At 38.6% G+C, this 27,335-nt stretch overlaps 2 protein-coding genes and 1 long non-coding RNA gene across 4 annotated transcripts; all 3 read left to right on the forward strand.

Annotated features, from left to right (window-relative positions):
- The first annotated feature begins 414 nt into the window (after positions 1–414).
- LOC122981856 lies at positions 415–15,452 on the forward strand. Its single transcript, XR_006403349.1, has 4 exons — positions 415–447; positions 528–598; positions 13,243–13,253; positions 15,442–15,452. It is a non-coding gene; the product is annotated as an uncharacterized LOC122981856 (long non-coding RNA).
- Positions 15,453–16,291: 839 nt separating this feature from the next.
- nppal (natriuretic peptide A-like) lies at positions 16,292–17,995 on the forward strand. Its single transcript, XM_044350617.1, has 3 exons — positions 16,292–16,419; positions 16,700–17,010; positions 17,761–17,995. Exons 1-2 carry the CDS (start codon positions 16,336–16,338, stop codon positions 17,006–17,008), a joined length of 393 nt encoding a protein of 130 aa, XP_044206552.1. The 5' UTR covers positions 16,292–16,335; the 3' UTR covers positions 17,009–17,010; positions 17,761–17,995.
- A 5,537-nt stretch (positions 17,996–23,532) lies between these two features.
- Positions 23,533–25,077, forward strand: nppb (natriuretic peptide B). 2 transcript variants are annotated; one of them, XM_044351990.1, is made up of 3 exons: positions 23,533–23,754; positions 24,250–24,535; positions 24,877–25,077. In XM_044351990.1, the coding sequence occupies exons 1-3, from the start codon at positions 23,641–23,643 to the stop codon at positions 24,885–24,887; spliced, it is 411 nt and encodes a 136-aa protein (XP_044207925.1). In that variant the 5' UTR covers positions 23,533–23,640; the 3' UTR covers positions 24,888–25,077. The 2 variants fall into 2 exon arrangements, with proteins under 2 accessions (XP_044207925.1, XP_044207924.1); XM_044351989.1 differs by having other exon boundaries at positions 23,544–23,754; positions 24,241–24,535.
- The last annotated feature ends 2,258 nt before the right edge of the window (positions 25,078–27,335 follow it).

A 27,335-nucleotide genomic window follows, 5' to 3' on the forward strand; every position in this document is an offset into this window, starting at 1 on the left:
GAAGCAATTGACAAGTAACTACTGTAAAATAAATTACAGTAAGTTACTTGTCAATTGCTGTGGGGCTTCGAATTTGAAATTTTCAAGGGGGTGCCGTTGAGCCATTTTACCATGCCCATGCCAATGACCTATACAGGATTTTAAATGGTGTCACTCCAGACACATGTTTCAAGTTTTGTGACTGGTAAACCATCCCTTACCCCTCAAAAACAGCATCATATTTCATGGCAAAGAATGTGTCACCATGGCAACAGCATTTGATTATGTGTCATTAACTGCAGAATGCAGCATCACCAAGGTCTTATGTAACCTGGGTCACAAAGAGTTAACAACACAGAAGTGCCTCAGCCAATCAGAGCGCAGGTCTGCAGCACCGTAGGCAAGCTACACAGCATACGCTAGTCAGACACTGGGTGACACTGTTGAGAGAGGACCTGCAGCTGAACGGTAAAAATACAGATAAAACAGTAAAAACACCAGATAATGTTGGCAAAACAGAACGGTAACAGCCTGTACTTTGTTGTGAGCTTGTAGAGGTGTGTGTGTGAGAGGCTGCTCACTGAAACCTGCCGAGTGACACAGAAGAACTCCCGAATTGGTTAGTCGTAGTAAAAGTAAACAATTAAATGCTGCGCCACATGATGCTAGGCTAAGCTGGCTCGTTCAAGTGAATGAGCCTAGAGCTAACAAAAATTAGCATTTAGTGCTGAATAGTGCAATTAGCTGACTGTTGTAGAGCTCAAATAAACTGAAACTGTTTGGAACTGGAAAAAATATAAGTATGTGACATGTGGAGTATTTAATTGCTCAATGTTTTCTGTGGCTGGTAAAGCTACTGAACTGTTTAATACTGAAGCAACATACTAAGTTATGTTTTGTTGGGTATTATATTTCATTGGTATAATGAATCTGATTTAAAGAACAGAAGACATAAGAATATAGAGTGTAAAGTTCACACTGTTGGTCTGTAATTCATTTAATATTATTTTAATTTAAAAATACCAGGTTAAGATAAAAAATAGTAATTTAGTTCATTTTACTCAAAAATTCATTTACTGTAAAGGTTATTAAAATGTGTTGATTGTTTACATTATATGTATATATTTTGTTGAGGTTTAAGGAATTAATGACAAATCAGAATGGCAATTGATTAATGATCATTTCTGGCCATGTCAATGACTGCGGGTCAGGTTTTTTGAGTTGATTTGAAGTTGATGGCGAGCCAAACCAGACGAGACCATTAGATCCCTGGATTGAAGATCCCTGAACCGAGAACCCAGAGCCAAGAACTGTCAACCTTACCTCTTTCCTACCACAGCAGTGGGGTAAACATCTTAACTGCACAAGGCCAGCACCACTTTCATGCTCAACCCCCAGCCCCACTTGCACAATTCAAAATCCCAGACTCTGACTCTACACTTCATTTTTTGACTTGGCTTGGAAAAGACACTTACCTCCTTCATTCTTCTTCAGACGCATTCCCTGTGCCTGTGGAAGGACTGAGCCATAACCAGCACTGGTTTAAATGAGTGGACTGAGTATTCATACTATTGATATGGTGTATTATTGTGCCTTGGTTAAAGTGATTTTGTTATTGCTAGAGCAGTGAATAGTGAACTGTTGCAAGGTTGAAGTGTGTTGTGAAATGATAATATTGAACAGGCTATGGTTCTGATATTGTTACATATCTAACCTTGGATCCAGATATTGAGAATTTAGTTTACCTATAGAAGGGTGCACCCAGTCAAAATAGAGAAGTAGTTGAAAGGAACTCGGTGGTTCAAAACCAAAAGAAAAAGTGACAGAAGAAATAATTTGTTGCTAAATTGAAACTGAGAAACTGACTTTGTGGAATTTAACTATTTACTGAACTTAAAGTTATTTATTATTTTGTTTATTTTCAAAAATAATACACGGCACCAGTTTACAGCTTGATGTTAATGATGTTAATGTTGCAGATAGCCATTTCTGCCTCCTGTCTGAATCTGGTATCCTCTGATTCTGTTCCAAAATTATAAAAATCCTTACTAAATAGTAGTGTTAGGAGCTGAGTGTTACACTTACATCTCAGCTGAGTCAATTTCAGGTGCATTGCCCAAATTCACTAGGACTAATTAGACAAAGTATGATGCATGTTACTTCATGTTGACAGTAGGTGGCGCTATGACTGTCACTAAATATGGGCCTGTACATGTCTTCAGACTGGGACTCTTAACAAGCATATGCAATTTGGAAAAGATCAGACCATGTACAAGTTATACAGCTTTGAAATTTCATGGCGAGACACTTGAATTCAACGCTTCGTCATGGCAACACCTTTCAACAAAAAGTCACCAACTTCAGAATATACAATCTCCAAGGTCTTGAGGCTATTGTGAGTAAATTTGAGGTGGATCCAATCACTGTGCTACCCACAGGGCATCAAAGTGTAAAACATGCAACTTCCTGTTGCCAGTAGGTGGCGCTATGACTCAGATCCAGTATTGACACATGGATCTGTTTAGGGCCGGACTCTTGTCAAGCACGAAAGGTTTGGGTCTCTTAGGATCATATATGCCGTAGTTATGGCCATTTCAATTTTCATGGCGAAGGGTCGAAATTCACCGCCCAGCCACGCCCCCTTGGCAATGTCGAAAACTCACCGTTTTGATAACTTCTCATCTCCAATGTCTTTAGATGATACTGACTGAATTTGAAGTTGCTGAGGTCAAATCTTTAGGAGGAGTTTGTTAAAGTATGCGGCCTGGAAATGGCAAAATTGGCGTTAAAATGGCAACTGTAATCCAAAATGGCCGACTTCCTGTTGGACTTAGGGTATGGCTCAAGGGAGTTTTTGTTACCAAATTTCATTGTTCTATGACGATCTGTATCGAGGGGCTCTGTCGAGCTATTTTTCCCCACCTTTTTGCGAGACCCGTAAAATCTGCAATTTACACCGGAACTGACGTACCTGCCAATTTTCATTAGTTTTGGGATATGTGTGTCTTAGATATTCGCGGTCAAAGAATTGTAATAATTAAAGCTGCAAACAGCGTTGAACAGGCCCTCGCGCCTCCACGCATGTCAGGCCGCAGTGCAATCGACGGGCTTCTGTCACGGGCATGTAGATGTCTTCAGACCCGGTCTGTTTTCAGACAGTGCAAGAAGGAGATAAACATCACTTCCTTACTATTTTGCCTGCTGCTGGGGCTGCTTCGCTGAAATTTCATGGGGGGCCCTATTCAGCCACTTTGCATCACTGATGGAATATTGTCATGTACACGTGTTCAGGCTGGGACTCTTATCAAACATGTAAAGTTTGGTGCAGACTGGAGCATTTACAATAAAGTTATAGCAACTTCCTCTGTCATGGTGAAACATCAAATCTCAATGGTGTGAGGACGAGAATTTTCTGCAGGGTGAGACATGTCTGTCTTGCTCACACCTGTGGCATCAAAATTGTGCAAGTTTTGGGCCCATTCACTTGAATTTCAATTAGTATATTGAAAACTCTTGATGAGTTTGTGTGTAAAATAAATTAATTTCTTAATTTTCATCAAGTCTATTTTTAGAAAAGTAAAGACTTTTAACCCACATGACCTGGTCAAAGTTTGATTGAAATGTGTACTGTCAGGTTTGTAGAGACAACAAGTCCACTGCAACTGGACACAGAAAAATACTCATATATTTGAATGGAGAGTGTGAGCGAACCACTAGGTGCTTGGGCCCTAATAAAGGAAAAACTCTGGTACAGAGCTACAAATTTTAGTTTTAGATTTTATTTTTCTACAGCACTTTATCATTAAACTGTCACCCTCACTCCATTTTTTCCCTTCCCCTCATGGGTCATCCCCACTACTGAATTATACATATAAGACCTATAATTATTTTAAAATAGATGATAATAACACCAAACTTCATACAAAGTTTGCATATAATGTACTGTATGCATATAGACCTTCCTGCTGTATCCTACAAAAATGAGCTCTATTCAACCCCCTACACCCATCCACCCCCTCCTATTCTCTCTCCCTCTCAGTTGGAGAGGAGAATTTTAAAGTACGAATCTTGTGAAAAGCTAATTACGGACTTCCTGTTGGATTTAGGTCAGTGGTTTCAGCATATGATTTGTAGGTCTTGATCAGACGAATAATTCAGTTTTGGTTTGATCTCTCTACGACATTCCTATGGGCTGTGGTGGCCATATTAGTTACATATATGGCGCTAGAGAGCACATTTTGGCACTTTGGGGGTTAATTTTTACATTTTATCAAAATTTTCACTAGACCTGATATGCGTGCCAAATTTGGTGAATCACAATCACAGCACCACCTACTGGCAACAGGAAGTCATGAGCACCATTCTTTTAGTAAGTACTCCTATCAGCTTAACCAGATCCACCTAAAATTTGGTCAGTTAAGTTGTAAGACCTCGATGATGCTAAATACTGAAGCTTTTTAGTTTTCACCGAAAGCTGTTGCCACGGTGATGCATTGTTCGCCATGAAACAGGAGGCTGTTTTTTAGGGGCTAGAGATGCTTAAAAACTCATAAAGTTGGCACATGTGTCAGAAGTAGTGAAACATGATATCTGCTATGGGTCTTGGGTTTGGGCGTAGCAAAAGTGCTCAAGGGTGCCCCCTAGAATATTTCAAAGTCAAAGCCGCCACCTCTAAATTTGATGTAGGTGAACGAAATTTAGCAGGCACATGTATCATGTCCAAACACACAAAAAAGCCTCTTGGAGCCATACCTTAAGTCCAACAGGAAGTCAGCCATTTTAAATCAACTTTGCCAATTTTGCTCCGTTTTTGCCATTTGCAGGCATTGTATTTTAACAAACTCCTCTTAGAGATTTGAATCAACCTACTTCAAACTTGGTTGGCTTCATCTTAAGACCTTTACGATGAAAAGTTATCAAAATCATGAGTGTTAGTGGAATGCCCCTGATGTGGTGTGCCGGTGAATTTGCATGTCTCGCCATGAAACAGGAAATTGTTGTAACTCCACTGGACTTTGTCCAATCTGGCCCAGATGTCATATGCTTGACAAAAGTCCAGGCCTATCATCTACATATCAATATTGAGTCATAGTAATAGTGCCACCAACTGAAAACAGAAAGTCAGTGGCCATTTTGGAACAAAGTTGCTTTGATTTCTTGAAATTCAGTGAGATTATTTCTCTCATCATCCTACCCAGAAATAATTTTTTTGGAATTTTTTTGGATTTCGTGCATGAATTTTCATTTTACGAACACAGCAAAGAACTTACATTGATAAGAAGTAAAAGCTAATAGGGCTTTCAACTGCAACATCAGCGTGCTGCAGCAGAGTTCTGCCTCCACCATGTTGGACTGGAGGTGATTAATGTATTATCAAAGACCTTAATGACATCAGTAAAACGTCCCGCCTAGAAAGTGCCATTAAAAAGTAAAACAAAATTCTTTCTATTCTCTTGTCATATATTTAATGCCTCTACTGAAATGGCCTACGTTGAACAATGACATAAATACTATAAATGTGCCTGCTATTATAACCGTTTACTTATATATTTATTACATTTATGAAAGAATCAAAGCAGAAATTTGTGAAACATTCATTCAGAATTTCATTTATTAAAAAACCAAAAACTTTCAAATCATGGGTTCAGATTTACAAATTCTCAGTGTTCCAAATAGAAAGACATGACATGACATCACATATAACAACTTTTTGCCCCACTTCAGAGGAGCAAAAAGTGAGCAATGGACATAAATGGAAGCTAGAAAAATCCAGTACTGTTTGGATTTTGAGAAACCAGGCTGGCTATCTCAAACAGAATAGATGCGTAACAGACCACAGACCCGAGTTTGAGGATTTTGTGCTCTCAAAACCGCTGGTGGTCTTTGGATCCTAGTTTGGGAACCATTCTTCTTAACAGCTTGATAACCACATTGCAAAGTGGATATAATCAGGGGTGTCACAAGAATCAATACATAGATACCATAGCTACATGGACACCAAATCAATACCAGCATTTAGCAAATAATACCAGTGTTTTTAGTTATCATTGGAATTGACATCTCACTCTATAACTCAATGTTATTATTCTAATATAGCCAGAGGGTGTTTGTTTAAATGCTGAAACACTTAAAGATTCAGTCATACCCACAAGATTCCAAAACCAAAATGAGAGCACATAATCCCACAGCTGTATTTGTTGTTACAGCATCATATTTCATACAGTTCCTCTAATTTGAAATGACTGTTTTTTGGGCTGCTTTGCTTTCTACTTGAAGGTTACAGGTCAATATTTAATTAGTAACTCTTATTCTCATGCAGCCTGTATGCTTAAATAATGAAACACACAACGTTTCTGTTCAATTCTTAATGTTTATAAAAAGTTTTTTAATAAAGGAGTGTGTCCTGAATGGGATTTCTGGTTTTGCCATGGTATCAAATCAGGTATTGAGAGTAATGGAACTTCAGAGGTAATTCTAGTAATGGTGCAACCCAGTGTCATGGCAATGGTGAAATAGTCATGAAATTTAATCTATTGACTAATGTATTTCAGTAGGAAGCACCTTTCGTGCCTGCAACATGTTTTTTTCTGGACTTGGGAGCACAGAAGATGTATTGTTTTTTCTCATTTGTAATTCATTTTTAAACTATAACTGCTACGTTACTCAACATTTAATCACGCGATTTTATCCTTGATTTTATTTCTTTATCAGTCCCATGCCGGGAAGAAACGTTATTTTCCTCACGGCCGATTTGAATGATATCGTCATCAATTCTCCACACAAAAACACAAGTGTCCTTGATAAATCTGCAATACGATGAGTTAGTGTTATGGACATCTGTTTTAATTATTTCATTTTCGATTGTGAGAAATCAAGTGTTTTTGTCAGTTCTGGGCCATAGCAGAAGTGGCTACATTAGCCTACCCATGATCCTCAGTGACCATTACTATGGTGAAGATGTCAGCTAAAGCCATGACATAACCGGACATAACCTATATTTAGTATAACGTTATATAGTATTGCACATAAGGTCAGTGGTATTGCATATTGGAGTTAACAATCAGGAAGAAAATAATGCACTGTATATTAAAATGTAAAGAAAATAATGTGTGTATGTATAGTAAAATCGATCAGGTATAAACTGTGCATTAACAGAATATGAAGCTTTGTGATTGGCTGATTTCTTGAGACAATGCATTTTGAGACTTGGGAGAACAGAAGATGTTTTTTTTCCCTCAGTTTTAATTAATTTTTAAATTATAACGTCTACATTACTCAACATTTAGTGACAAGATTTTATCCTTGTTTTTATCAGTCCCGTTGGCGGACTGGATGACCTGCTTCCGGGAAGTATTTTCCTCACTGCCAATTTGAATGAATTAATCAAGTGTCCTTGATAACTCTGCAATATGATCGGTTTTAAGTATTTCACATTCGATTGTGAGAAATCAAGTTTTTGTTATCAGTTCTGGACAATAGCAGAAGTGGCTAAATTAGCCTATCCATGATCCTCAGCAACTATTACTATAGTGAAGACGCCAGCAAAAGCCGTGACATAACATATTCAGTATAACATGAACATTACGTAGTACTGCAGATTGGTAGTTACAATCAGGAATAAAATATTGAGATAGATAGATAGATAGATGCCTACGTTTTTTTTTTTTGTTGTTTTTTAACTTATTCTCTTCTATCGACCGGTGTCAATACAGTTTCTGTCTGCTTTGATAACATTTCTATTGAGAAATGTGCAATTTATTTTCATAATATTCATTCAAGCATTGAGGAGGTAGTTTAATACATGCATGATGGGACTGAACAAACTCCTTAAACACAGTTTGAAGCACTGCATAACTCCCACTGACACTGAACACCAACCCAAAACCCATTTCTAGAATACTAGCTGTATTACCTGAAATAAACCAACATCTTTACTTTTTCTTGACATAGATCATCTAGGGACAGTGTAATTACTAGTTTGGCTTTACTAGATATTTGATGTATTCAGTAGATATACAATTTACAACCCTATATTTACAACCCTATTTTGCAAACCAGTAGAACTACAACTGTGGTGCTGATTTGTATCAAGCTATCTGTAACAGTTGTCCCCATGTCTGTACCCCCCTTTTGTTGCTGAATTATAAGCCTTCAAACATGCACCAAGGTGAAGGTTCAAAGGTCAGCATATCAAAGTAGGAGCCATGAGGAATCTTCATACTGACATATGTTACTCTCCAGGGAGAGACCTTTCCAATGATGTATTTGGTTTAGGTCCATGACAAAGTTTTAATTTTCTCATTTCATGGACACAAGCCATCCCAAGCCTAGTTTCAGAGAACACTTTGAAGGACCAATATATAAAATCAAGCTTTTTGTTTGTTTGTTTTTTCCTTTTTTAGTGGAAATAGTGACCAAAATGAGTCACCTTCAGAGATTACAATAATGCTGACATAAAGGGCATTACTACAGGCTTGGAGGAAGGCCTGAGGTGCTTGGGTTAGGGTTAGGGCTGAAAAGACCAACCTGTTCTCATTCATGCGTAGGCTATACAAACAACCCTGGAGATTTGTTTTGTATCTTTATGATTCTTGGTTTTAGGATTTTATGTCAGCATGACATACAGTAGGCCATTCAATCAGCGCATCTCATGTGCGGCTGCTTCGGCACATAATCTAGAGATTCGGGGTCTCACCTATTTTCCGCGTGACATGCGTGGTTCTCAGCAAAAATAGAAAGGGGAAATGATCTGTTGACAGTAATTTTGACAGCATACCAGCATCAATACACCTTTTTACTATAGTTTCAATGTCTGTAGATTAATGTATATCTGTGGAATATGTCACAGACATGAAGTAATACCACTGAGGGTCAGCCTGTGCAGTGCTCCACGCCAGGGAGCCTCTCTGGCGGGGAACTCCAGTGCTGAGAGTCAGTGACACATGGAGCTTCTTTTCTCAACTCCTGTCACTTTCTGTGATATTAGTTCACACTGGAACTCCTGCTTGTTGTTTCACCTGCTTCCAGGCAGAGATTTGGTGTTGTTACTTTTCTTATTTGTTATCAGTTTCCCTTGGGACAGTTAGTTTGGAGGTTTGTTTGGGGAACTTGGTGTGGTCTGGAGGGATTTTCTTCACTTGGAGCGTTGACGGCAGGGGTTTAACTGATGGAATAATCAGTATGATCATTAAAAAAAAACCTATGTGAGAAGTGTATGTGGCTGACACAGAAGTAACCCCAACCAGACCCCACCATGCCCGTCAGAAAGAAAGCCACTTTCACCTCAAATATTATTAGGCATATTTATTTTTCACAATTGAGCACACGCTTCTAAACCTTTTTCTGTCTAAACTAAATATAAATGAAATTTATAATGAAATGATAAGAAACATTCTATTATTGATGACCATTATCAAAGTCAAACTCATTGACTGTGAATAAATATTTATATACAGTCAATGGTCAAACTCTATGTAGAAAGATAGAGCTGGCAGTAGCAGCACTGCAGCAGCAGCTGTCTGTGTGAACACCACAGGCCTGTGAGATGCAGCAGTTCAGCGATGCACACGTGCTGCTCAGGAAGAGGTAGGCTGTGTGGCTCAGGCATAAGATGTTGGATCTTTAAATTCAATCATAGTCAGAACACAGAAGACTGTGAATAGCCTATGATGGCTGCTAGTTCTGACTAGTTTAAATAATGTGACCACCAAATACAACATCGGGCCCTATTTTTCATGATAGTGCAATGACCAGCGCAAGCAGTACACGGACAATATTTTCCTTACCGTATTTGCTCAGCCTATCTGTGTGGTATTGTGGTGCACAGCACTGCATGCATGGTTAGCTGCTGGGGGGAGATTCGCAAAAAGGCAGTGCAAAGCAAGTTGTTGGTGTTTTTGGTGGAAAATGGGTCTTAGACGGCTCAACAAGATCAACTAAATACTTGATGTAAATGTGCTGCAATAATGGATTAATGCTTCAAATATAAATCACATTAAATCAGTAATTTAATGTGATATAAGCATTGTACTGATCTATAAATGACTGTGAGTGATTCTTACAGTATCTGCTGTCCACAGCGGTTTTATACTGTATGGAACGCTTCTTCTCCCCGCAGCATCTGAGATGCTGCAACAGAGCACAGTGCTGTGTTTACCTCTATTAAATCGGCTGGGGCCAGATGCACAATAACACTAATAAATAGCTTCTCTTGGTGATCAGTCAAGAGAAACTTTAACACATATATCAGTTTTGGAAAGGGATTAACTTGCACTCAGAAAAGGGATCGGATACGTAAAGTGACTGAAAGTAAGTTAAAGAAAACAAAGGCAATGAACTTATACACAAAACATTTATTACTCACTAAACAAACAATGACGCTACAATGAATGAATGCAGAACCAGAGTTTGTCAGAAAAGGGGGTGCAACAGATGAACAAACACAGACTGACTAGTGACCATCACTGGAAGCAGCTGGTAAACTGGGGTGGCAAATTTAAAATTCAATTCTAAGCAGATTAAGCTTTTTGAATTCACCTGGTTAGTAGAGCAGAAGTGTGCTACTTGCATGTCTGTGGGCTGGTAGCTGCTGAGTGAGATGGTGCCGTCAGGATGGATGAGAAGGTGTTGCTGCTGCATGGAGTGGAGATGAAGAATTGTCAGCTGACGTTGGTCTCAACACAGAGAAAGAATGGGACTTCGTACCGGTAACAAAAAGAATCCAACTATTGCATTCCAGTGATGGTCTTTTATAGGTACAGTAAGGTAAGGGACTTCAAAGAAGCATCTGACCAATCAGAGGACTGCTGACCCCCCAGGGGTGGTATCTTTGTTTGACCCCCCTCTGAGGACATGGCATCCACTGGAGGTCAGATAATGTGTCATACTTTAAAACAACTTCTCAAAATCTGTACCTTTTTACCAAACAACTACCATGACTAAAAATCCAATGTCCTTATGTTTAGGAGATTACAATGCTACCAAACAGCACATGTTTATTTCTAGTGGTTATTGAGATATTATTTACCAGATTTTAACACACATACAACTGAGAGAACTATGTTAAAAATTACAGGAAATTTCTAACATAGTTATAGATACAAATGTACACATTCAAACAACAAGGAAAGAAATAAGGCAATGGCATTATAGCCTTTTTAAAAGCATGCAGGTATATCTGGCAATAGTCTCTTGATTTGGGACAAAAAGGGAAGAGGAGAGACAATCAGAAAGGGGAGGGGGGTTATGATTGTCTGTGGGGAGTGTCCCAGGATGAGAGGGGGAGTTGTTGTGCAACAATGTGTTAAGACACACATTTCAACACAGCAGGTCCATCCTTAGTCCTGTTGGTCAAATGGTGTTGTTGGACATTTTGTTGGACATTTTATTCCACCTTTCCTTATGGGATTCCATGCAGGCTGGACACAGCAGGCCTCCAATGTCTTATGTTTGGGGGTGCCTGTGTATCCCCAAACCTGACAAATTTAGAATACTGCCTTGGGAGACTGAGATACACCTTTGTAGTTGTGTGCAACTACCAACCAAAATATCTTTGCAAAGGGTCGGGATTAGTAAATATTTGCCATAAACCATTACCCATTTCAATCAGGAGAGACAATGGAATGAAGCAAAAAGAATTGTTTATTCTACAGATGATATTGATGATTAAGTGTTGTCAAAAGTCAAACTGCGTCAGTGTTGTCAACAGTCAGCGCTCAGACTCCACAGGGAGATTTTGAATCGAGGAAAATCAGTCCTGAGCAGCAGCAAGATAAATCCCCCCATGGAGTTTAGTCACTGGTGGTGGTGGTGGCTGATGAGTTCTGCTGAGACTGATAAGGCTGATGAGGTTGATGTAGTGATGCACTGATGAATCTGCATGCAAAACAGCACCATGAAAGCACTAAGGCAAAGAGAGAGAAAATCTATTTAAGAGACAGCCACGATACGATAGGCTGACAATGAAAGTGTGTCACCATGCTATTGTTTAAATGTGACCAGCTGATGTGAACAGCTGATGTCTTAATTGACGCCCAGGGAAATGACAGCAAGGAAATTATGAATGAGCATGCATGAGGGATGGGAATGACAGATGGTTTGAGAAATAAAACTACAGACCTGAGCATGCAAAAGACAGTCTTCCTGACTGAACTTTCACTAAGCGCCATTTGTTCAATCATCATAAATTTTGGTCGAAACATCAGTCTTTGATTGGGAATAAGTCTATCAAAGCATTTTGAACCTGACCCATAGGGGACGCAACAAATGTGTATCTGAAAACCCAGAGGGCAGAATTTCACCAAAATTGGTGTGCATGCTCTGGGGACAAGTATTAACCAAAATCTGAAGTGCCATACTGATTGGTGCAAGTGGGTGTGGCCTATCACACATTTCACTTGTGCAAACAGTTCATTAAATCTATATGATGTTCGAAGGCTTTTCAGACACCAAAACACTGCAGTATTATGATACAATTAGACAGACCTTTACGGACAATGATTTTATCTTTTGTCACAATGATTGTTAGGTAAACAGTAGAAATACAACATTCATGCTACTAAATGATCTACTAGGAATATGTAGTTGCACAAGAGGTGTAAATTACAAATCTTTTTGTTGATTTGATTCATTACGTTCAGTTCAAAGATTCATAGTAACTATGTAATATGTTCATTATTTCTCTAAGATAAACATTCACATCACCTTTCAATTCATTTTAGTATGTAAAATAGTAAAAGTGTCACTATTCAAGTGCACTTCAGTTATACAACGTAAGTGAACACAGCGGTCACTTACTGATTCGATCAGTGAGAGTGGTGATTCAGTATAGTCAGTTCAGATTAAAGATTCAGTGTTAAAGACTTGTTTGTATATGCTGAACTCTAACTTGTATGTAATTGGCCACCACTGCACCTTGCCAGATGACTTTGTGCTGGAGCAAAAGTTGAGACATGTCCAACTTTTTCCCCAACGTTTTTTCACACAGGGTTATGTTGGTCTAAAACACAGCTTAATACTCACAAATACATATAAGCTTTGATTATAATACAAGCTTTCTGATTGTAATTATCACTTAGATATTGATTAGTATTTACAATTGAGAAAGGCAAAAACAACTTTCATTATGTAATCTGGCAGAGCCCCCTGATTTGGAAGAGAAAAACAAGGTGAACATTGAAGCTATTAACCGTTTATTTGATTCAGCTTGAAATGTCTTGAGAGAACACATGGAGACACCTGGCCTTTAGGCTGGCTTACTGAAAGATATCATCATGGTAAATGGTAAATTGACTGTACTTGTACAGCGCCTTTCTAGTCTTTCCGACCATTCAAACTTTTTACACTACGAGTGACATTCACCCATTCATACGCTGATGGCAACTTGCAAACCTGCAACCTCTAACTGCAGATTAAGGATCTCCAACAAGTAAATGTGGTCTTCAAAACTCTGAATTGAATATTAGGCCAACAGAGGAACATTTACTCAGATTATATTACATTTCTTTAGGGAACAGCATAGTAGGATAAAGAACATGGGCATATATTGTTATCTTAAAGTATGGCTCTGTAAAGCTATGAGCCATACAGAAATATTGTATATCTAACATCTAAATAGCACTAGTAACATAAGTAGTAGCGTATTAAGCATCTCCATTCTGTCCACTCCTTTTCTCGTTTCTTCACTCTCCACTCCTTTCCTGCCTATATGTACTTTTTTCTACCATTTCTTCTTTACACTCTTTTCCAACTGCAGCCGAGTTTGACTCCTCATGAAAAACTTTATGTCCATAATGGTTAGTTAGCTAGCTAGCATTCATGTATTACATATGTCTCTAAACAGTCCATAGGGGATCTTTAAGTAGGATTTTTAATGCAGGACTTTTACTTGTAATGGAGTATTTTTACATTGTGGTATTGTTACCTTTACTTAAGAAAAGGATCTGAGTACCTGTTCCACCACTGTAGCATGCACATTTACCATAAGTAAGCTATTTACACCCCCTGAATGCAGCTATCAAGTTGACATTAGCGAGGTACAACACAAATCTTTAAAGAAATCAGTTAATGAATTATGAGTACCTCCCAAAAAAGTGCAGATATTTATTCAATATGCAAAAGTTATGGAAGAAAAACCTATGATAAGTCATTCCTATAATATGCATTCTGTAAATTCAATTATTTCTAGTAAAAGAAATAATGGTTCAATCAAACTTGTAGTCATCCCATTGGGGAGTTCCCCCTGAAGGATGTGGCTCTGGGAACCACTGCTGTGTTGTCTGATATACAGTTCTGACATCATTATGACTTTTAACCCACTGTATCCCACTCATTTCAGAGTTCGTCGCCTCAGTTCAGCGAGCTTTGTTGTTTAGATGATGAGGCGCTTATGTTCTAATTAAGGCCTTTAATGGAGGGGAACCGGTACAAGGGTGGATTGCACATTCTTCATCTGAGTGACAGCTAAGAGGTTTAAATGTCAGCCAGTCTATCCAACTGGGGAATGAGAAAAATACCACAAGGCTCAGTTGTTCTGAAGCTGTAGAGACCTACAGGGAAATTTGCAACATATTGTCAACTGATAAAATATTGTTTTAATATGTCCTCATATAACATTAGCATGGACTCAGGCTAAAGAAATGTAAGCCACTCAAAAGCAAAAAAGTGTTCAGTACAATGTCAAATGATCAAAAATTGAATTGAAAATAAGGTCTCTTTCAGTAGCTGTTCTGCACTTTTCAATTATATCACATGATCTGAGCACTGAGCACAAGGACTTCTCCACACATCTGTGTGACAGGACCAACAGATCAAATTAGGAAACCTCTGTTTTCCTCAATAAAAACCATGTGGTTTTGTTCACTGCTGTCCTGAGGCCTGAGTCAATTTTGCATGATAGCCCTCCAGTTGAGAAGCTGGTGAAATGTCAATTAGCTGCCATCCACCTCCACACAGTGTGCTCAGCTTCACAGGGTCCAGGGCTAATCGCTCATAATTTGGCAGGGTGGAGGTGGTACAAACACTGTATATGCAGTGAAGGCTTCAAATTTCCACATCACACTTGTGCATGTTCCATGCTGGACCACAATTGGCTACAAACTACTTATGATGTCACAAATCATGCTTATAGGTACACGTGTTGAGCTGGGATTTAAGGTGAGAACAGAGAAACTTTCCTCCTTCAGCAGATAAATGTGAAAACAAACTCTGCATATATATCATTCTGTACAGTGAACATCACAGGAAAAGAAACAAGAAGAAAAACATATTTTTTAGTGGAGGGGAACTCTACTCAGTGCTGGAGGAAAATAGATCTGGCAGAATGATCTAAAATATGATATTAATGAAAAAGCATGGCAATGTATAATGAATCAATTGCAAGTCAATGCATAAGGAGAGAAAAGCTCAGCCAGTATAAAATATTGAATAGGTATTATTTAACTCTAGTAAAACTGCACATTTAAGGCTCCAGCTAAGAATAATTTATGTTGAAAGAGATATGCACTAAGAGAGTTTGGGTCAACATTTAGATCTCTTGATTCCATTATAATCTAAACTTTGTCTGCCGGAAATAGAACCGAATTATACCTCATGTGTTATTATCAATTGTCTTTCATAATGGCAATCACCAATATAGCTGCAGTTATTTTACACCGCTAGATAAACACAATGGCTCTACAAATCAAAGAGTGGATTACTCTAATGACAGACACTGCCTGAAATGAATTTACATTCACTAGGCTTATTATAACTGATGCATTATGTACACAACATTTTAATGTTTTAGTGAATACAGGTGGAGCTAATTGTAACTGCTTTGTATACTGTTGAGTAGTTTAATCTGTAACAATTAATCTTTTGTTGTACCTCAGAATTGTACTAAATACATTCCACCACTGTCTGGTAGCTATATTTCTTTGACAGTATTAATACGTGGCAATAAAGGTGACTTTGTCTTGGTTTTTCTATGGCTGTTATGTTTTTTTTTCCCTGAAAGACAGTCATTTTGTGATCCTGACTCTTAAAATTTGAATTTCTGTTTAAAGTTGCAGGTTTTAGTTTGCTAAAAAATGTAACACAAATTGAGCTCTGAATACAGGCGTTCTGACCCTGAGCAACGCAACACCTCAGAGGCTCGAGTCTTCACTTTGAACCTGCGAACACTTCAGTCCTCATTGTCAACAGTCAGGTTAGCCTGTACTCCCACGTGTAGAAACATTAGTCACACGTCGTTAATTTTCCCTGTCCTCGTGACGGAATCAGGTCGTGTATAAAGGCATTTGAGCCAGACGAGCACGAGCCAGAGGAGCAACGCCAGCCGGTCCTAACAGAAAAAAAGAATAAAAAACATAAAAGAAGATGAGCCCAAATATCTCCGTTTGCTGTTTATCTCTGCTCTTAGTGCTTAATTTCGTTGGAGCGAAAGACGTTTCTGATCTACAGGTAAGTTTACCGGCACTTTTAATTGGTAAACATCAAATCTCAATTCACAACTGACTGACGTGACACTAAGATGAAAATGTCATATTTTAAAGGTATTAGTCTTCAATAATGAATAATGTGTTTTTCAGTGACTGTTTGCTAGAGGTGATACAACTATTTACATCCAGGTTGTGTCGGCCTACCTGTGCAGTTGTGCCTACAGTTTCCTTTGTTAATGAGGAATGCGTTGGCCTGAGCTTAATTACTCTGATAATTTAACAGCGTTCATTTTTTCCCTCAGAGATTGAAGCAGCTTCTAGAAAAGGAGATTAATGTCGCGCCATACTACTCCTCGGAGGAGATGGAGGTGGAAATTAAAGATGGAAACACAGACAAGTCGGTGTTCGGAGCTTCCAAGGAACAGCCGTGGGACTCCTCCGACCCCAGCAACTCTGCGCTGGCGGCGAAACAAGGCGTCCTCGCGCTTCTCTTCAAAGACCTCGTGAGGACCTCCAAGCGCTCGTGGAACCGGTACAAGAAAGGCGGGCTGAGGAGCTGCTTTGGTGTCCGGTTAGATAGGATCGGTTCCTTCAGCGGGCTGGGATGCTGAATGTAAGGACTGGGGAGCTGGGTGGAAATATGATTTAAATTCCCTGTTTGTATTATTATTATTAAATTCTCAATGAAAAATCTGAGACAGAAAAACAGAAAATTGGAGTTATGCTAAAGTTTAACACATTGCTGTTCACAGAGAAGCAGATGTGCTGTCAATTCAGTTTCAATCAAGGATTCACAGGTGTTTATGACATACGGGGAAAGCAATACAGCAGTGTTGAGAAATGGGTTATTTTCTGAGATTGAAAGAAATATGTAATATTTGCAATATGCAAATAAAATATGATGCAGAATGTGAGTGACAAATGCATTCAAAACCTTTTAGGGACTTGATTAAGGCTTGCTTTCAGAGCAATTAATACATTATAATACATTTAATATTTATTGATAATTAGTATCAGTATACACAAAGAACAAAACAGGGAAATTTTGTGTTTTATCCTCATCAATTTTTTGACACACATTGACATGCAAAACTTATAAGAAAATGATGCTATTGGGAGACAAAACTGTGCAAATGTATTTTTTATTTATGCAGAGAAAATGAAGTTAATTGCACCTGCTTCTGTTTCATAGTGATAACACATTTATAGGATATCACTGAGTGCTCTGCAGCAGCTGGAGGTTTAGTGGTTCATTGCTCAAGGGCACCTGGGCAGCAGCTGCAGTTATCATCGTTTTAGACATCAAAATGTAACAAAGTCCATTTTAATCTGGTATATTAATTTGTTTTTGTTCTGTCAACAGGTGTGGATGACGCAGAGTTTTCCCATCTGCACATCAGTGTGACCATAAGCTCCTCTGACACTCAAAAAGCTTTGACTGACACTTTGATGGGCAATTATTTCAGTCTCTTCTGTCTATGGTTCTCATTCAGAACTGTGATTTCCTTGTTCATGTGTGAGCTGTTAATAAATGATTGTAAAAGTATTTATTATTTATTATTTTCTTGTTGAATAAAGAGGAGTTGCCTTGTAACAGATTGAATTGTAGTAAAATAATTATTTTGCTTATATCTTAGTCTGTGGTTAAATTCTTTTCTTTTTTCATAAATATTGATGGATAATTTAAAGCTGCTTACTAATTTTCACCTAGATGCAGATTGAATAAACCAGTGTGTTAGATGGGGAATCATTTAATTCAGTTATTTTGTTATTATTTCATTTTTATACTATAGACAGAAGATCAATTTAAATGTCAATCTAAATAATGTTGAGAAGGACATCATGATTTGAAAATGAACAACTGCACCTTGTTGTTGGTAAGATTTTAATCAAAAAAATTTCACATGATGTATCTATGAACGGTTACAGGATGTTTTTTGTTTTTGTTTGTTTGTTTGTTTGTTTTTACAAAAAATCAAGTAAGATGAGTGAAAACCTGCATATTCTTAGGTTAATGGCACATCATTAAAAATCACTCCCTAGTTACATTATATTATACAGTTATACTGAGGTTAGAAAAAGGCAGACACATCAGACGTCCCTTTGATCATACATAAGAACATTAAAAAAATCCAAAAAAGGGACGTGAGAAATATTAGAAGGTACTTTTTAAAGTATCAAAAGGCAAATACATTCCTGCAACTAGTGTAATATCAAGAAATCCAATAAAACTGTATTGCAGAGAAATGGTATGTAAAGTACCTAGTTCAGACTGGACAGATCACCGACATAATATTGACACTAATATGTTTTTCACAGTATGAGAACATTCTGTATTCTGTGCAGCTGCATAAAACAGCCGCAGTAGAGCTTATTTTGAACGGTCGGAAAGTATATTTTTTTAGTAAGAAGATCACTCTTAATGCCGACTGTTTATTGGAAATCACAAATGATGTGTAATTATTTCTCAGTGTTCATATCTTTGCTTGAGAAAAAAAACGTAACAACTTAATTCTTATCTTTTATTGGTGCAGTCGACGCAGTGTGGACAATCTACAGACACACAGGCTAATTGTTTGCAGTCATGAGACAGAGGATAATTGAAACAAAAAAAAAAAGAATCTGGAGCAATAAAGTGTTTCATTAGGTCAGTTGTAAAGTTTTGATCTGTCTGTTTTAAAGAAATGTCTTTGTAAGATATTAATTTTTCAGGTTAATATCTATTGTATCTTCTATTGTATCCTGTATACTGTAGTATGCTGTGGATTGTATCCAAAAGTGCACAAGGAGCATTCTAAATTGACTATTGAAATTGGCAATGTTACATACAAAATCACTTGATGAGATCAGTGAGCGGTATCTTTGTTGACACTGTATGTATCAAAGGTTGTCTTTAGCCACACCCTGAATCCCACCCTGTTACAGTACATGTAACTTTAAAATCTTTTTTCTGTATATTATGACCAAAATTGACTTAAGCAATACAACTGAAGACATTCTGCAGGCCTGCAAATGGCTGCATGGGCCAATTGAACTTTAAGACTTTTGTCTATGAATATACAGTATATACATTCAGTTACCACTTTATTAGGAACACCATACCTGCAATAAACCCTTCCTTACCAAGGTTACAATGTGCAGTTTTGTTTTATAGAGGTGTTGATTCAAAACGACTTTGGAGGCAGTAGATTGTACTACTGTCAAATTGTACTGGGTTATACATTATACTGAGATGTGCCTTTAGACTATTGATATGAATAGGTGGATGGAAGATTAGAGACATCTGTCAGTATGAAAGATTACAGTTTGAGAGCACCACAAACTACAGCATCCAAAATAAACATAAAGTTGAATCAGCACCTTTAGAAAACAAAATGTAAGTTTAAATAATATATAGTACACAGTAATATACAGTAATTTAGTGCACACAAACCCAAGCCTAAACCAGGCATGCATTAGATTAGCAGACACACAGAGACATAGATCATAATAAGAATCTGCCTGTTATAGGGTACAATCTCGGTGAAAAGTCATTAAAGTCCCCCTCCACTCAAAATTGTGTTTTGTTCTTGTTCCTACAGTTGGATGCTTGAGCTTTCACTGCAGAATAATGCATTCAATTCAATTCAGTTCAATTTTATTTATATAGCACCAAAACACAACAAAAGGATGAGGATGAGGAGAGAGAAGCTCAGTGCAAAGTCCCCCAGCAGTCTAGGCCTACAGCAGCATAACTAAGGGCTTATCTAAGGCAAGCCTGGTCGGCCCTAACTATAAGCTTTATCAGAGAGGAAAGTTTTAAGCCTACTCTTAAATGTAGAGAGGGTGTCTGTCCCCCGGACTGAATCTGGAAGATGGTTTGACAGGAGAGGAGCCTGATAGCTGAAGGCCCTGCCTCCCATCCTACTTTTTGGGACTGTAGGAACCACAATTAAGCCTGCATTCTGAGAGTGCAGTATTCTAGTGGGATAATACGGTACTATGAGCTCTTCAAGATATGATGGTGCCGGACCATTAAGGGCTTTGTAGGTGAGGAGAAGGATTTTAAATTCTATTCTGGATTTTACAGGAACCAATGCTGCAAAGCTGATATGGGAGAAAAACCTTTCTGGTTTTTGTCAGTACACATGCAGCAGTATTCTGGGCCAGCTAGAGAGTCTTTAGAGACTTGTTAGGGCAGCCTGATAATAAGGAATTACAATAATACAGCCTAGAAGTAACAAATTCGTGGACTATTTTTTCTGCATCTTTTTGAGAAAGTATGTAACTTCAGTTTTGTCTGAGTTTAGTAGCAGAAAATTGCAGGTCATCCAGGTCTCTATGAACTTGAACTGATTGGTTTCATCTGGCTACATTGGTAAATATAATTGGGTATCATCTACATAGCAATGAAAATTTATGAAGTGTTTCCAAATAATATTACCTAAAGGAAGCATATATAAGGTGAATAGTATTGGTCCAAGTACAGAACCTTATGGAACTCCGTGTCTAACTTTTGCCTTCATGGAGGATTCATCATTAATGTGTACAAACTGAAATTGATCTGATAAATAGGATTTAAACCAGCTTAATGCAGTCCCTTTAATGCCAATTAAATATTCCAGCCTCTGTAATAGGATGTGATGGTCAATTGTGTCAAATATGGCACTTAGATCTAACAAGACAAGTAGAGAGAGACGTCTTTTGTCCGATGCAGTTAGGAGATCATTTGTAACTTTCACCAGTGCTGTCTCTGTGCTATGATGTGCTCTAAATCCTGACTGAAAATCCTCAAATAAACTATTGTTATGTTGAAAGTCACATAACTGATTAGAGACTGCTTTCTAAAGGATCTTAGAGAGAAAGGGAAGATCAGATAAAGGTTGGCTAAAATGCCTGAATTAAGAGCAGGCTTCTTAATAAGAGGTTTAATTACAGCTACTTTAAAGGACTGTGGTACATAACCTGTTACCAAAGACAGATTGATCATATCTAGTAAAGAAGTGCTAACTAACTACTAAGTGCTAACCTCTTCCTTAAGCAGCCTAGTGGGGATGGGGTCTAAGAGACAGATTGATGGTTTAGATGAACAAATCATTGAAGTTAGTCTAAATGGTCTAAATATATATCAAGTTTTACAGCTGTTTCTAAGGTTCCTGTGGTTGTGGATAAATCGGTACCTGTTGAGGGCAGGAGGTGATGAACTTTGTCTCTAATAGTTAGAATTTTATCATTAAAGAAGCTCATAAAGTCATTACTACTGAGAGCTATAGGAATACATGAATCAATAGAGCTATGACTCTTTGTCAGCCTGGCCAAAGTGCTGAAAAGGAACCTAGGGCTGTTTTTATTCTCTTTTATTAATGATGAGCAATAGGCGGCTCTTGCATAACAGAGGGTCTTACTATATGTTTTAGGACTATCTTGCCAGACTAAGCAAGATTTTTCTAATTTGGTGGAAAGCCAAATCTTTTCAAATTTTTGCAACGTTTGCTAAACACACACATTTATCTTCGTACCATCAGATGATTTTGCTTGTAGGCTTCTCTTTGTACAGATGAGGTGAATGGATGTTTGAATATGTTATGTAAATGTGTATCTATACGTCAAGTTCAAATCAAAGTAGCTTAACATAAGTTAAAGAAAATTATTTATACCAATTTACAGAACCAAACGGTACAACAAACTAAGAAGCGTGCAGCTGAAAAACATCACAACTAGTTTGGAAGCCTGTCATGGTCCAATATTCAACTTACACAAGTGTGATAGTGAAACTTGAATCCTCCATTGCACATCAAGCGGAAAACCTCCAGGACTGAAAAATGAAGCCAATGCAGAAGTGCCAAAAACTGCAGTTCCTCAAATGGTCATTTTAGTCTGGCTCCAAAAGCAAGTCAATCCCCATAGCCCCCATATTAAAATGCCCGACTTTACAGCAGAAATAAATATGTTTACAGCCTAGTACGGTTTTGGTCTCTATAGCTAATTTGCCCTCCCATGACAACTGTACAAGGGGTGAACTCACCCTTTTAGAATTTATTGAGCCATAAAGTTATGCATAATTAAAGACATGGCTGCTTTGAGTGACAGGTTACTAGCCGCTAGGTGGTTTGTTTCAGCAACCAGGCTTCATCCAGCCCACCTGAGCTCCACGTCTTTGCCCATTTTGGATTAGCCGGGAGTTAGGCAGAGTCAGGCACTGCCAAGATGGCGACAGCTGGAGCCACCCACTTTGAGCTTCAAAACCGCTCTTCATAAACCAGTGTGTGATATCACAGTGGCTACGTTCATATTTTTTTAGTCTATAGTGCACATACAGTGAGAATGGACTTTACAGTGAAGTAAGAGACATCTTGTGTCCAGCAGTTCAACTTCTAAAGTGAAAAATATTTTATATTTGCATATTCATAGATTCTGGATTTTTATATAAGGGAGAAGGGGGAGACGTCATTTTAAAGATTTTAAGGTGGTAATTATACTTTTTTTTGGTGGAAAAACCATATCAGACACACATTATTGTTCCAAGCAGAGTTTTTTTTGCATATGTCTTAATACATGTCTGGAGGAGATCTTTAAGTTTCATTCTCAAGGGACCAACAATAAAGTAATATAAAACATCATGCAAATCTATCTTTGGAGCTCTCCCACTAGAACTGCTAAAAACCAGTGCATTAGGACTAAGTACAACCCACTGTAAGGTTTTAAAAAACAATTTATAAGTGGGACAAACAGCAATATTCATGTAATACATTTGCTGTGACCACAGAGAGGTCAGTCAGTCAGTCCTGAAAGTTAATAGGACAACATGTCTTGCTGAAAGACCCTTTACCAGAGTGGCAGTCTGAAACTGGTTCCTCCCGTTGAAGGCTATCCTACCACAATCACGTACACCCCTCAGTTTAGTAACACCATCACACTGTCTGTTAGTTTACTACTTCCCGTAGCTCAGTGACAACAATGTCCCGTGTTGAGGGGGGTGTGGAGTATGATTCTGAAACACAGTAGCATATGGAAGCGGCTATGTCATACGAATGCCCCATATCTGAGAGACAACACTTTAAAAGGAGCAGTTTCCAACAGCTCCTGTTATCAGAATCAGGTGTCAGGAATGCGACTCCAATTCCTGGCATACCTATGTGCATCAAGCTAAAGTATAAAAGACCAGAGGGTGCTGCTGTGGGCTCAGCATCCAAACAGCCACTGAGCAAAGAAGCTAAAAAGCATCCATCAATCTAATACAAACACCAGGAATTCACAGAGAAACATGCAACTGTCTTCCATTCCAGTCTGCGGCTTCCTCTTCATCTTAAACCTGCAATTATTCAGCACATACCCCATCAGCACCACCCTGACTGACACTGACATGGACATCTTAAAGGTAAGTCTCCAAATGAGTGATTCTGAAAGCTGGGATTTCGGAGCCCCATCATGGGTCCCAGTGGAGGCTTTAGGCAAGGTGCAGCAGCAAGACAGAATGTTTTTATTTACAGTATTGAAGTTGAATTTATCTGAGTAAGAGAATGTATTGTATGATGACGTCTATTGCCTTCATACATTTCATCAACCGCAACTTCCTGTATAGATCCCTAGGACTATATGTGATCAAATGGCTCTGTGATCTGAAATGTGGTTCTTGATGTAAAATCAGTGTTTCGAAAGATTAAGTATGAGCATAATGAATACCTAATGAACAATTAATGCTGCAACATTATAGTCAACAACATGACATTAAACTGAAAGACATTTTGCCAGATAATGTTTATCTGGGACTTATCTTGACAAAGAATGTTTCAAAAGCTCAATTATTTAAGATTACATTTGTAAGATTTAGTCCAACTTATTTTGTCTTATCTTGTCTATGTGGATGTTGCAGGTGCTCCTTCACATACTAGAGGAGTCTGTTTCAGAGCCGACTGAGGTGGACCAGAGAGTCTCTCCAGAGAGGGAAAGTCTTGACAGCTGGAACACAGAAGAGGCAGCAGATGGACAGCAGCACCAAAATGGATTGGACAAGGCTGCAATCAGGGAGTTTCTCTCAGCCAAGGACCTGAAGAGAGTCCACAACGACTCCTCTAGGAGATCCTCTGGCTGCTTCGGTCGACGGATGGACAGAATAGGCTCCATGAGCTCTCTGGGGTGCAACACTGTCGGCAAATACAGTAAGTTACTGTAACTTCACTGCAGTAATATACAGGATTACTGCAGCTCAAGGTTGAACTGATATAACCTTTGAATGTAAATGAGATACCTGAAAGTTATTATAATAGCCAATAAGGAAAAAGATTGAACTCAGCTGCTAGTGTAGTGACACAAAAGAGGTTGGGAAACTACACCATCCACCATTTGTGTTTTTTCCCTTCATGCTGTCTTCATAATTTCTTCATTTCGATAATGTTGCATAGTCTACAATATGTATACCATGAATTTATATCATAAAACTAGCATGAGAAAACCTGAATAGTTTTAATGATATATTTGTTGTTCTCTTGTTCTCTTGCAGATCCAAAGTGAAGATGAAGTCTTACCATCTAAATTGTGGAACTGCAATGTCTTTACCAAAATCAATATTTTTATTCAAATGCTATTTATTTACTAATATTTATTGAATATTGTTTGTGGCTTACACGTATATTTATTTAAATGGATGCAACGCTGTTCTTTATTTGTCTTCAATGTTTTAATAAATGTTTACAACTGCAAATCATTGAACTGAGTGTACCCTCAGCATCACCATACGTGGCAAAATAGTTGGTAAACACATTTATTGTATGTATATGGATACAATAATGCAACATTAATGAATGTATCTCTACCAAACCAGTGTAATCAATGAAACAACAAATGACTACCACAAGTGTTGAAAAAGGGTGCCCCATGTTGGTATTGGTAGGAGTGCATTTGGTTATTGGTAGTAATTCATAATTATCATAGAAAATTATGAATTATGAGATCAAGGGATTATAATATTAATCAATAATTCGGGCACCAACTGTTAAAGAACCTCACAGGGGGGACAACTGTCAGATCTGTGAGGAGCACAGTTGGTTATTAGCAATAATAAATAATTATCAGAGATAATTATTAATTATAGAAAAATATAGAATTATCAGTATGAATTAATAATTATGGGGCACCACCCGGAAATTGACAGAGTTCTAAAAGAGTTCTAGAATATTAATATCTGAAGGATATCAGTATTCACAGGTGAACACAGAAGGTATGAATTTGAGCTCTGGCTCCCTCAGTCAGCCATTTTTCACAATATATAAAACACAATAATGACAAAAGACATTTCTTTAAAGATATAACAGTGTTTATTAAGCTTGGCAGAATCAACAAAGTTAAAAAATGCTCTGATCAATAAACAACTATTCTAAAATCTAGTTCTACCTAAGCAAACACAACAGCTATGTACAATGCAGGTGAAGACGTATGTGTGCATGTGTATGTGCACGTGTGTGAGAAACAAGATGGCGATGTGATCTGATGTGATGACGTCGAGGGTTTAGACCATGGATGTATAAAGAAAACTAGATACAGCATCAGAGGCGGGGCCGCATTCATTCCTATGAAAGTTGCTCAGTAGCGCATGAAGCCAAAAAAGTTTGACTTCCAGGTATAAAATTACCTGGATGTTTCCGGGATAATTGGGCCCATAGAGCAAGCGCACTGGTGACTTTCGCTGGCCAAGCCGGCTACTTCCGGTTTAGCCCTAACTTGAATGGGGATAAAACAATTCAATCTTTTACACTTTCAAAATGTGATCTGAACGGCTCAAATTCTGACAGTGAGACGAGTCATTTCGTGGGAGTTGTGATGCTCAAAAAAATGTATCCACTGATTTACGGACGTTTCTTTCACAATGTAAGTCTGGGGGAAAAAGTCTTTTGGGTCCAATAGCGTCACCTGATGTTGTAATTACATGGTTTGGCCACTATGTCAGATTGGTTTCACAGCCCGGCGCAGTTCCTTGGGGCTTGGTTTAGATGTGGACATGACTATGGGAGGAAGCCACATCACACGAGAACCAAATGGCGGAAGAGACGGCGGTGTCTTGGTAAGACAATAGCAAGATGGCGCCACCTGGTGGTCTTGCACTCACCCAATACCGTGTAAAACGCACGTCAGATGGCAGATAAGGACGGACAGGGTAGGTCTTTATCTGACATTATCTGACCGTCAGATGTGTAAGAAGATGTGTGTGAGTGTGTGTGTGTGTGGGTTAGTCACAAGAGTGGGAAGAAAGAGGAGGGAAGCGACCGTGAGGGGAAGAGAAGTGGTTCTTTTGTCCAGCGCGCGTAGGACGGCAGTCTGTACCGCACGTTGTCTGGTTTCTGATTGACAAAGCAACTTACTTTCTCTCTCACGGTGGCACAAACACAGCAGTAGTCCCGAGCAGGACAAACAGGAGACAGTCTAGCATGGTGAACACAACTAAACAGGCAGCAAACTCCAAACAAAGGGGCTCGGCAGTCCATCAATTCACACAACAAGAATGTCTCCGCCCAGACTTAAACCTCTTACTTGGTCGCTTCAGAAAGCGGGCAGGGTGTGTGTTTGAGTCCGTCTTCGGGTCTGGATCTTCCTTCTGCAGGCAGTGAGAGCGCTGGTTGAAGCAGAGGTTCTCGGATCCGGTAATTGTGTTTGGTTGAACACGGGGCGAAGTCTCGTCTCGTCCTGTCCAGCGAGAGGAGTCTTCCAGTCGGTGAGGGAAAAGCACGTGCACGGGGTTACCTCCTTCAGTAAACTGGCTCACGGAGGCAGCGAAGCTTCCCCCAGCTCAGTCACAATGGAGTGCATGTTTTTCTGGGTGCCCTCAGTTTTTTAAGGGGCGGTGACGTCAGGACTGTGTCACCGGGACTGGAGTGTCTCTGCCAATGAGAGACTGTTTGTTGAGACTGTTTCCGGTTTAGCACCTAGGTGTGAACTGAACAGTGCATGTTAGAACAGTGCATGTCC

Source organism: Thunnus albacares, chromosome 5 (genome assembly GCF_914725855.1).
Source record: "Thunnus albacares chromosome 5, fThuAlb1.1, whole genome shotgun sequence".
NCBI classification, from domain to species: domain Eukaryota; kingdom Metazoa; phylum Chordata; class Actinopteri; order Scombriformes; family Scombridae; genus Thunnus; species Thunnus albacares.

Coding starts and splice junctions, on each gene's coding strand:
- nppal (XM_044350617.1), top strand. CDS start 16,336: ATGAGCCCAAATATCTCCGTTTGCTGTTTATCTCTGCTCTTAGTGCTT. Junction 16,420..16,699: donor AAGACGTTTCTGATCTACAG/GTAAGTTTACCG, acceptor TTTTTCCCTCAG/AGATTGAAGCAGCTTCTAGA.
- nppb (XM_044351989.1), top strand. CDS start 23,641: ATGCAACTGTCTTCCATTCCAGTCTGCGGCTTCCTCTTCATCTTAAAC. Junction 23,755..24,240: donor CTGACATGGACATCTTAAAG/GTAAGTCTCCAA, acceptor TTGTCTATGTGG/ATGTTGCAGGTGCTCCTTCA.